At 44.9% G+C, this 12,187-nt stretch overlaps 1 protein-coding gene across 1 annotated transcript in view; it reads left to right on the top strand.

Moving 5' to 3' along the window:
* The window catches only part of LOC147641506 (GRF-interacting factor 1-like), a 32,137-nt gene extending 20,525 nt beyond the window's left edge, over positions 1-11,612 (top strand). Inside the window, exons 2-4 of the mRNA XM_086784285.1 lie at positions 9,685-9,761; positions 10,702-10,789; positions 10,896-11,612. Of these exons, the coding sequence (XP_086640411.1) occupies positions 9,685-9,761; positions 10,702-10,789; positions 10,896-11,366 (636 nt within the window). The 3' untranslated portion in view covers positions 11,367-11,612. The remainder of the gene's footprint in view (positions 1-9,684; positions 9,762-10,701; positions 10,790-10,895) is intronic.
* Positions 11,613-12,187: the final 575 nt, after the last annotated feature.

Here is a 12,187-nt window from a genome sequence, read left to right as displayed (position 1 = left end):
AGACCAAGAGGCATCATAACTGCATTTGTAGAAATAGTAATCCCTGTCTTCAACAAAGGAAGCAATCTCCGGAGGAGCTTTAGAGGCATCGTTTACAGACATCCCAGATTCCTTCGCCTTCTCTGTGGCAATCCTCTTCCTACACTCTGTGATGTAGTGACCTGGCTTCTTACAGTAATGGCATTTGCCCTTCTTCTTGGGCTGTCCATCACCTTTCTTGGTATCCTGAGATGAACCACCATCACCTGAATTCTGATTTGAACTCTTTGGCTGAGACTTGCGTTTCCGTTTTTGACTTGTCACAAATGCTTGTTCAGCACTTGTGTTCATGTTCATGTTCATGTTCTTCCTGATTTGCTCTTCCTGTAACAAGAGAGCAACAAGTTCCTGATACTTTAGGGGCTCAATAGCATTCCTCATGCTGAGGTTCAAAGAGATATGAAAAACCAAGTAGAATCTTGGCAAAGAGTTTAAGATGGTGGATACAAGCTGTCTCAGGAATAATCTCATCCACATTGATGAGTTGCTCTCTCAAATCCTGCAGCTTGTTCAAGTGGCTAGACATATCATCTCCTTCATGCATCTTCTGATTTTCCAGCTCTCTTTTAAAAAATGAGATCCGTGCCTCATTACGAGCAGCATACATCTGCTCCAAAGTCACCCATGCATTCCGTGAAGAGCCAGTTGAACGAATATGAGGTATAATAGACCTCTGTACTGACAATGCAATAAGTGATAAGGCTTGTGCATCTTTGGCATCCCATGTCTTCTGAGCATTTGTTCTTTGAACAGGCAGTGGCTGACCTGGTGCCTGTGCCTGTTGTCCTCTTCCACACCCCCTTGGGGAGGAGTCTCTGGAGCCAATGGACCTCGACGTGGTTCATCACCACTAACAAAATCCCAAAGATCTTTTGCCACGAGCACATTTCTCAGCATGAAACTCCACAAGCAGTAATTCATGCCATCCAGCTTGTCTTCCTTAGACAAGTACGTGAACACATCACTCTGCTGTTGATTTGTCATTATGCCAGTGCACAATGTTGTACCTGTGTATCAAAAAACCCAAAAGCAACAACCCTGAAAGCAACTGTACTCCACTGAGTACAACTGACCCAAATATGCTTGCACTCTCAATCCTCTGAATGTGCAAAACAATGCACCACTGACTGAGTAGAGCAACAAAAGTGGCTCACACTGTGCCAAAATGCCCAAAAAATGCCCAAAATTTCTGCACCCAAAGCCGTGCAAAAAGCTTGTAGAGGTTTCTTTGCAAGAAAACCTCCCTGTATTTGCCAGAAAAACTCTCACAGAGAAAATGCCCAAATTTCAAAACATGTAAAGCTGTAAATTTTTACCCATGTGATTTTGCAGGTACTGGTCGGCTGTAAGCTGTACGGAACAGTGTACGGAGGTACTCGTCTGCTGTCTGCAGTACGGAACAGTTTGGTCGGAGTAGCTGTACGGAACAGTTGTCTGTGCAGGATTGTACGGGCAGTTGATGGCGAGGGCAGCTGACGGAGCAGACTGGTCGGCCAGTGTACGAAGCAGACTGCTGTACAGAACGGGGTACGGAACAGCTGTTGGCGAGGGCCTGTACGTGCAGCTGACGGCGAGCTGTGCGGACAATTGCAGGGTACGGAACAGCTGTCGGCGAGGGCTTGTACGTGCAGTTGACGGCGAGCTGTACGGACAGCTCCAGGGTACGAAACAACTGATGTACGGGCAGGCGAACTGATGACGAGGGCCTGTACGGACAGGGCAGGCGAACTTGTATGGGCAGCTGATGGCGAACAAGCTCTGATACCAAAATGTAGGGTTGAGCTGTTAGGGTTGGGGTTTTGGAAGGTACACCAATAGGAAACGTGAGAGTGAGAGAGAGGGAACACGTTTGCTCATATATTGATAATGATAAAATGAAGTACAATAGCCACATATAAAAGATGTGACCTAAAGTGTGTCTACATGGTCCGGTCATAAATAGTGCAAGGTGGACCAAATCACTTATAAACCTTTATAAGTGAAACTAAGCTAAACTGGGGGAAAAAACCTCCACTAACTGAAGTAAAAAGTGCCCCAGTAACCTATTGATGATCACTAGCACTCCCCTGGGTGCATACACAGCATAAAACCCAACAAAACGGCAATCAAATGCTACCTCATATAGAGTCTTGCCAATACTAGATGAGTGAGTGTTGTTGAGGATTGCCTCCACCAACGGAAGATATTGTTCCCATTTTAACTGCTTGTCATGGCAATACGATTTGCATACATCGAAGGCTAGCTGACTGTATATCTTTGTCTGACTGTTTGGTTGTGGATGAAATGCACTAGACAAGTGCAATCTCCAAAAATGAGAAGTAAACTTGGGATCTCTATTTGAAGTCATTATCCGTGGCAAACCACAAACTGGATACCAAAGGCGGATGAACAAGCGAGCGATGCGTTTTGTTGTGCCCGTTTGCTTGCACGGAATGAGCATGCAAAACTTGTGGACCGGTCAACAATGGTTAGACCTTGTGTATTCCTGGTCCCTATAGCTGTCGGAAGAGGACCTGCGAAGTCCATGCTGATGTCTTGAAAAGGTCCCTCGGGGATAGGCAAAGGCTGTAGCAACCCGGCCTTCTTCAAGTGTGGAACCTTCACTTTTTGGCAAATCCAACATGCTTGGACATACTAGTAGACATCTCTTGTTACGACCCTGTGTTTTTCTCTTGACCTTATGCAAGTGTGCACGGGAATAGGGCAGACAGTGTGAATGGCATTAGTTTGGGGCAATCTTTTATAAGGACCTTTTTCACAACCCCATGTGGGGGGAGGGGACAAAGGTTTAAAAACATCTAAAAATAAAAGGAACACCCCCCCCCCCCTTTGGGAAAGGAACCGTGGCCATATGCTATTATGGGGGCCCCATGCTCTTTTTGGGGGAAGTCGGCTGCATCTACTGACGTGTGTGCTTTTCCCAATAACAAAAGGCAGGTGGCTGCAGAGATACACTTCGGAATGGGGGAAAAGCAAGGTCGGCTGCAATTGCACGTGGGGGGGGCTTCTTTTGGAAAAGATGGGGCTGGTCGGGCTGTAGCACACATGTGTCTCTCTCTCTCTCTCTCTCCTTGCAACGAACACGTGGGCTGGACTGCAGGCGCACAGGGCTGAACGCGCTCTTCTTTATTTTGTAGAGGCTGACGGGCAGACTGCAGATGGCGCACAGAGCTGCAGCACAGGCTTTATCTCTATAGGGGCACATTGTCGGGCTGACTACAGAAGGTGCAGTCCGACAGGTTTTACTCCTCTTTTTGGCTACTGGTAGTCTGGTGGGCTGGCTGCAGGAGGTGCACAGCCCTCTGATATTCGCAGTGCGTTATATTCGTTGTGAAATTTTGAGCATTGAAGTTACCGATTCGACCACGAAGCTTCTGCATGTTACATTGGTATCAGAGCCTTCTTCAAGTGTGAAGATTCAGCCAGAAAAACCAGAAAAAAAGAAAGATTTTTTTCCTCGCTTGTGTGGTTGGTTTCTAGACTCTGGTGGACCATCCCCTTTCGGTGTGACTCTTGTCCCACGAAGGACGGTTGGTTTTCAGCCTCCGGAAGTCTCCCACACGCATAGTGGATGGTCAGATTGCACTCCGAAAAGAAAGTGCATTTTCCTGCTATGGCGAGCCACGACGATGAGAGAGAATGACAACCTTGGGACCAAAGTGCACTAGGTAGTCCTTCTAGGGCGGCAAGCATGAGTGTATAGGAGATGTTCTAGCGGATGATGTTCTGGCCCCTGGAAGAGCGCACCCGTTCTCCTGTACCTCTTTTTCCGTCTCCTTCTCTCTTCCTTCCGTTTCCCAGATTCCAGATCCTCTACTACATGAGCCTTTTGAAGGGGTACGACTGTAGCCAAGTTCGGTGCTCGAGTTGCAGATGCGATCAATGGAGATTCGACAGATGGAAGACCATGCGGCAGTAGCCCGTGCTGCTACACAAGACGACGCCAGGCGACGCGAGGAACACGGAAGGTACCTTGCGGCTTTGGACGCAAGAATGACACCAACGGCTTCTGCGAGTCATTTTCCCGAGAAAATGAACTTCAGTAAGTATAATAGTAAACTTGATCCCACAACTCTTTATTTCTGGTTGCATTAGTTTGAAGCATGTTTTGCCGCAAGTAGAAAAAGTGATACTGACAGAGTGATCTTGGCTAGTTGGTATTTGGAAGGTGAGGCCATTCCTTGGTGGACCCAGTGGGTTCATGTCCACACCAAATTAAGTATGGTAGCTTTTTTTTGGGACGAGTTTGTCCTCAATCTTAAGTGGCGGTTTGTACCATCCCATTGTTAGCACATTCATCCCCAGTTTCTACCCATTTCTGGTGTCCTTTTGGTCCCTTTTGCATGGCCCTTGATTGTGGGCTGGCCACCCCTATTTTACATATTTTTCTGGGATTTTTCCCAGCCTGTTTGGTATTTTCCCAGTCGGCCAACCTATTCAGCTCCAGTCGGCCAGCCCTCCTCACCTCTAAATAGGTGGGGCTGGCCTCTCACTTTTCATTCAGTCTTGTACATATTTTGCTCCTCACTTATGAGACTATCTGTGTCTTTTGCTTGGGACTGTTTTGCTTCAATATATTCAGCATAGTTGCTCCATATCTCTCTCTCTCTCTTGCACTCTCTATTCAGCACGCTCTAGTGCCCCTTTGCTTCCGCTCTGTGCACTCTTTCATGGTATCATTGCTCCCACTTCAGCGACTCCTCTGCTGCCCCAGATTCAGCCCTATTTTCAGCACCCTCTCCTCTGCGTTTTTCTCAGATTTGCAGCCTCTTTGTTGCTGTGTTTTCTGGACAACATCTGCTGACCACTTCCTCTTCAGAGTGGCTTCATCACTTGCAGCCATCAGGTAATTTTCTGATCAGCGTTTCATTCCACGTGGAGTTGGGAAATAGGTGGCCTGTTTTTTCAGGACAGCAGCCCTTCTTTGGCTGCGTTTTCCTCTCCGGTGGTCATTCCCTTTTACAAAGGGCGTTTGTGGTGTTTCGGGCTTTGGTGGCACCCTTGGTACTTGTGGAGGACACTTCTTCTTCAGAGATTGTGCAATTTTTTTCTTGAGGAGAATCCAAGGTAGAGTCCTAGTTGATGCCTTCCCCTCTTGCACCCTCTTACAGCATATTCCCAGGCCCTGTGTGGCTGCCTTTTCTCTCTATATCAAATCTGCATTTTTTGCTTCCCTCTTCTGGTGACCTCAAGGCTGGAGGTATAGTCGACAGAAGCTTTTGCGTTTTTTGCTATAGGAGGATTTTCGGGTGCTGTCCAGCCTCTTAGGGCTGCGTTTTGTTGTGAGGAAGGGCCCTATATCAGCGTTTTTTGATTTGGACAATTTTTATTTTATGAGGGTTGGTCCTATTGATTGGATCAATGATGACAACTTCAGATTTGGCTCCCGTACCCCTCTCTTGTTATTTCCTAGCTGAGGCAGACAAGTTGGATGGTGGTAACTTTCAGTCATGGAAGTTGCAGGTTACGTCTATTCTCAGGGAGTATGGTTTGATGGAGTTTCTCTCGTACAAGAATCGGTGCTTGCCGAACCTTGCCTCTGTGGAGGATGTGTGTCGGTGGAGGAAGACTGACGGACAGATCTATGGCTTTCTTCTCGTGAATTGTCAGGATTCGGTTCTTCGACACTTCATCTATGCTCCTGATGATGCTTCTACTTTTTATGTGTGGCAGTTGCTTTGTGACCTGTATGGTGATGCCAGTGATCGACAGATGGTTTCTACTTTTGGGTGCTATGCAGCCAGTGATCTTGTGGATACTTCTTTTGGAGATGTTCCTGCAGCGAAGGATAGTGGGCTAGTTTTGCTCATTGCATCTGAGGAGTTTGTTTCTCCTGTTGCCTTGCCTTCAATTTCTGTGCATACTTCTCCTTGCCAGGATGATATATCTTGGTAATGTTTTTGAGGAAGACAGTGGGCTATCTTTGCTCACAGACTTCTATAATGAATTCATGCTTCCACTACATCTTGTACTTTCTCAATCCCTTTAATATTGTGCTGATTATCTTGTTGATTATCATCTCTCTTCTTCTCCCCACTAGTGTGTGGTTGCACTCTAGACACTTGTCAACAAGCTTGTTTAAGAATATCCACGTACTCATCCTCACACACACAGTCTTAAGACATCGTCCTTTCTTTTTTTTGTAAAGTTCCCTTGAGATGATTGTGTATGGGGCTGCGGTGTTAACCAATTGTATCTTTCTTTTGAAGGACATTGACTCCTCTAATGGGAATCCGTGGCTCAAGAACTAAGTAATTTCATAACTCCATTTTGGCACTACACTTATTTGGAACATGGGAGTGTCTAGAAGTTCTTCTTCCACTCCTGTTGGCGGTTCTCCACTCAAGATTCTTGACAGATGGTTGGCTCTGACATAAGTAGATCCTTTCCTTATTGAGACATTAAAATCAAACTCTAGAAGAACCAATAACCACCTTATGATGCGATCCGTTGTGCACGGTTTGTTCACAAGATAGAGTAAGGCTTGATGGTCAATATAGAATACACATTTATTCGCCAAATTGTAATGGGAATTTTTTTAAAAACTACATAGTCCATTGACAATACTTCTCTCTCCGTGGTCATATAGTTCTTTTCGGGTTCATTCAATTGTCTACTAACATAGCAGACATGAAAGTCTATGTTGTTTTCTCCTGGTTGAGCTAATATGCATCCTATGGCATAGGCCGATGCATCAATATACACATGGAAGATCACATCCCACCTTGGTGGTCTCAATATTGGAGTTGAGATTAAGGCTTGTTTTAGCTTGTGTAAGGCTTCCTCGCATTCTTTTGTCCAAACAAGGTATATAAACAGAGCATATAGAAGTCTTGTGATTTTCACGTACATAAGATAATCTCCTATAGTACCCCGTGTCCCCCATAAATCTTTGGACAGCTTTCTGGCTTTCTGGTCTTTCGAGTTTTACAATCACTCAAATCTTCCCTTTATCAATGGTGATTCCGTTTTTGGACACTACATGTCCAAGGATTTTTCCATATCTAACCATGAATTTACATTTATCTGGGTTTAGGCACATCTTATAGTATCGACATCCTTCCAACACCTGCCACACACAGGGAATATGCTATTTTCTCAACTTTGAGTTTACACAGAGGTCGTCCATGAAGGCCTTTTTTTGCAAGAAATCCTTGTGTGCAGTGGACATCAATTGTTGGAATGTAGCTGGCATGTTTGTGAGTCCAAATGGTATGTGCAAATGTTTCCCACTATGTTGTTTGCGAATGGAGTCTTATGCTGATATTTGGGTCAATGGATACTTTATTGTATCCTGAGAATCCATCCAAGAAGCTGTAAGCCTCTTTTCCTTGCTACTCCTTGGAGCACATGCTCTGTGTATGGTAGAGGGCAGTGGTCTCTCACTGTAGGGTGGCATTTACCTTCTTCGAGTTCACGCACACGTGGATCTTGCCATTCTTTTTTTTGGTTCAGTGACCACCGTTGATACCCAATCTGGGTGTTCTATCTCGTATATGAAACCTATGACAATGAGTGTGTTTGATAGTCTTCGAATAGGTTTCATTATATGTGTATGGCCTTTGTATGGCTGGCCTAGCACCATGCACGAGTGGAATTGTGTGCTAGCAAACTTCTAGAGGGACTCCCTTTGGGTTTGAATAGTTCCAAGCAAACACATCTCTGTTTAGTATCCTTAGGTCCATCATAGGATACACTTGGTTCCTATGGTCTCTCCTTTTTTGGTCTTGGGGTACATACATTAGGATTTTCATTCTTGTAGTTTCTAAAATGCAAGAGGACTTGTCTCAAGTACTCTTCTTGATCACTCCCCTTGGAATTAGCATCTTAAGAATATTCCTTGTTTCGTCCCTCTTGTATGGCCTTATTTCGTCTTCTCCATCTTGACTTGGAAGTCTTTTTGAAGTCGACTAAGGGTGAATCAACAGAGCATATCTTGATACAGAGTTCTACACCGACTATTGGGCACTGAGGACGTTAGTGGGGATGTCGTAGTATCTAGTCCATACTATGCATAATGGAGTTGATAGTTATATAGTCTTGTGGGTTGACTACCATGAGTATATAACATGCACGTTCCTAAAAGGTGAATTTGGGCATGTTCCTGGATTCATCTAGGTATATATATATAGAATCCTTCTTTGCTAAGGTTCTGGCAATATCCAAGATATCGTGATGTGGTTTCTTCATTAGATCCTTTCAATTTGAGCAGAACTCCTTTGTAGCTCTCAGGGCTTCGTCATAGCGTAAATAATGATCTTCATCCTTTAGGCTAGGTGGGTCCCTTGTTTTGTTATGCATTGGTTCTTTTAGCTTCTTTAGAGAAGCTTCTTGACTTTCAAGAAACTCGTAGAGGATGCTTGGTGTTCTTTGACACCTCCTCATTCTTTTCATTGTCATCAACCAACTTTAAGGTGCAGCTCGACTCAAAGCTCCCTAGGCAGCATAGAAGATCCTCTCTCATCTTCAGCCAGCATATGTGCATATCCTCAACATACCTGGACTTGCATAAGTGGCTTCATAGAGTCTTCTACGGTCAGCATATGGTTCAGCCTGCGTTCGGTCTTCCTCGTCCTGAGTTTGGCAGTCCACAGTCATCATTCACACCATTGTACAAGTTCTCCAAAGTAATAAACTCTTGCTTGCAGGGGGGGCCGTTCAATGGGTGATTGAGACCCAATCAGGTGTCGACTCTTATCTTCTCTCTCATTTCTTCTCTCTTAATTAAAGTTGATTGCATAAACTCAGGTTTAAAGAAGGCTTTGTTGCATGTCACAATGGTCAACCTATCGTATCTACAGAGGGTAGAACCTGGTGATCGCCTCTCGGAGTGGCTGGTGGGCCGGGCCCACTATGTGTTAGAAGCTTGACCTTGCTCGGGGGAATCCTCTACGAAATCCCTTGGGAGATCTGGAGATAAATGCTCGTAATGGTTTGGTGTTGGAATCGTTACCTTGGGTGTTGTGTCCATGGGGAATGACACCCACCATGTCCACCACAGTGGCGAGACGACACTTGCCAGGGGGTCCAACAAAAGCAGCTTTCTTCACAAAGGGGGCCTTACAATACAGCTAGCTGGCACCTGTGCGGTTACAATGCCAAGGGTGGAGCATTTATTTCCAACACATCCATTGTCATCTTGGAGACTTTGCTAAGGTGCAAAAGCTTTATGGTTACTTCTCTCATTGATCACAGGCTTGGGGGAATCCTCTACCAAATCCCTTGGGAGATCCCGAGATAAATGCTCGTTATGGTTTGCTGTTGGAATCGTTACCTGGGGTGTTGTGTCCATGGGGCATGACACCCACCATGTTCACCACAAGGGCGAGATGATACTAGCCCGGGGGGTCCAACAAAAGCCCCTTTCTTCATAAAGGGGGCCTTACAACACAGCCAGCTGGCACCTGTGCAGTTACAATGACTAGGGTGGAGCATTGATTTCCAACACATCCATTGTCATCTTGGAGACTTTGCTAAGGTGCAAAAGATTTATGGTTACTTCTCTCATTGATCACACAAGGTGGTCTGGTTCCAGCATTGAGTGTTTGCATAGGGTACTCATCTTTTGTGCATGGATTTTAGAACCTTTTAAACAGGTAATAATAATTTTAGTTTTTCTGAAATTTGGCTTTGGTTTTACTGCAGTATTTGGATGAAAATAAACAGCTGATCTTGGCTATACTGGACAATCAAAACCTCGGTAAATTGAACGAGTGTGCAGCGTAAGTGTTAATCATCATTTTTATTGGGGGAATAATTCTTAGGTTTCTGAGAGCTTTGCATCCGTACTGCCTTGTACATTGATGTGTTTGTCTCATAAAATGCTTGCAAACATGTAGCTTTATTATGATGATATGTCCAGTTTATCATGACATTTTAATCCGTTCTGGTTCTCCTTCTTGTACATATGCATTTACTGTAGAGAGCAGCGTTGTTTGAGTGTGGCAGTGTGTAACCATCACATGGGAGTGTGGCTAATGCACATGACCTTTTAATTTCCCAAATCCGTCCTGCTCAAGTTCCTTGATAGCAGAGAGCTTTCTTGAAGGGTATCTTAAGAATCAATGTTCCAACAAGCCCTTTCATGAGGAGACAAACCAATTTGAGCAACTCAGTACCTGACATAGATTAGATCAATCAGATGGTTGTGATAGGGTCGGGTGCGGCAGAGCAATGTGACATCATGGGAGTACCAATGTGACCATTTGAGCAGCTGGCCTGTCATTGCAGACGTTCATTCAGGGTGGACATCTCACATGAGCTCGAACATGGCTTGCCAAGGCCTAGGATGCATGTGGGCTTACAATGGCAGCTGCGGCTTCGGAAAGTGCCCAGCCTTTAGGGGGTATTGATGGGGCCCATTGTTTAAAGCAGTATGGCCGACCACATCAAGTTGGTCTTCCTGGCTGCACTCTAGCTTCCCAGGTGTATAAAGGAATTTTCCCATCTTCAACTTCCTCTGTTCAGTGTAACCTCTGTACCCCCCTTTTTGTAATCTGTCCTAGCATTTCACCTTGCCATTGAAGCTCTTGCCTTGTGGGGGCACTGCGACCAAATCTTGCTGCCAATTTTTTGTTTAATTTTCAGGTTGTTAATGCAATAGCTTCCAAAAAAACTTTGAGAGTGTTTGTTAAAGTTGACACTGACCATCTTTCAATGCAGATATCAAGCAAGGTTGCAGGCAAATCTTATGTATTTGGCTGCTATTGCTGACTCTCAGCCTCAACCACCCCCTGTTCATGCAGCACAGGTGTGCTCAAGTTAGTTCTTATGGTTGACTTTCTTGATGAGGCAAATTCGCTCAAGTAAATATGCACTAAGACCTCCAAGAATGTTTTTCGTGATTCTCCTGGCAGGTTCCTCAAGCTGCAGTCATGCAGCCTGGATTGCACTACATGGCTCATCAGCAAGCACAGCAGCAGATGGCACAGCAGTCATTCATGGCTGCGAGGAATTCTCTTCAATATACCCAGCAGTCGTATCCATCACTGCATCATGCACAGCAGCAGCAGCAGGCAATGCAGGCACAGCACGGAATGAATTCAGGGGGCACTAACTCTCTCAGTGGTATGGCCTCTGAGTCGGGCATGGGAGGGAACAATTCCCTTACTTCTGGGGCCTTCCCTGACTTCGGTCGTGGTGGGAACACAGGCAATGGTGTACAGGCGAGCAGGGGTTTAAGTGGAGGGGCCAAGTCAGACGTTATATCAGCCACAGAAGCTGGCCATGGCACATCAGGTGGTGGCAATGGAGGCAATGGTGCTGGGCATATTGCAGAGGAGTCGGAGACATCTTATTTAAAAGGTTCTGAAGAGGAAGGAAACTGAAAAGTATTTCTTTGCAGTTCATTTTGTGCTGCCACACACGGTTGTGATGTGGCTTCTCTCTTGCCGTCATTTGTAGCATGTGCTAAACTTAACTCCAAGTATTTGCAGCTTTGTGTCTTGACACGATTTAAAAGTTTTGGATGTTGCCAGCAAACTGCAGCTGGCATATGCTTGATTGTCTTGAAGAAAGCCAAAATTTGATGTTGATTCTGTTTTTTGGGCTAATGAGTTAGATTTTGTGGGGTTTTTTGTTTGCCTTAAAAAGTTGGTACTTGAGTGTTTTTTGTGGGGCAGCAATGGTTGATGCTAGGCATGCTTGAAATGCTGTGCTTTAGTGTGATTAAAGTGTTTTTGGTATTATAAGGTGACATATGATGTGGTTTGAGTGGCCTTAAACCATGTGGGTGAGGTAAGTGATGATTCAGGTAAGAATATCATCAATCAAAGGAAAACAAACTCTGATAGACCATTGGAATAGTTCACGTCTAATGTCTACCCATATTAATATAGGGCTGTGGGAATGTATGTGCTCAACTAAATTACATTCAGTACAGTGGCCTTATTAGTTGTGAGCATTGTAGTTTTTTGCTAGGGGTTGTCCCATTATCATCATTCAGTAGCCTTGAGATAGCTTCACCATTGAAAGCTTCAAATGCAAATTGTGCTTTGACATCCAAACTTCTTGTTTGTCTTTAGAACATGGTAAGAACATTGACCTTGTGGAAGCACTTGTGTGGTGTTAACCACTCCATAAGTTAACATGGTTTCACTCGCCCGATCTACTGTACTGTAAGGGGCTTTGTTATCTTGCTCATTTGAAT

This window comes from Cibotium barometz, chromosome 1, assembly GCF_041138505.1.
Source record: "Cibotium barometz isolate CiBa-2024 chromosome 1, ASM4113850v1, whole genome shotgun sequence".
Classification (NCBI taxonomy): Eukaryota; Viridiplantae; Streptophyta; class Polypodiopsida; order Cyatheales; family Cibotiaceae; genus Cibotium; species Cibotium barometz.
Note: the sequence above shows the minus strand (reverse complement) of the source record. Positions and strands in the feature narration are given on the sequence as shown.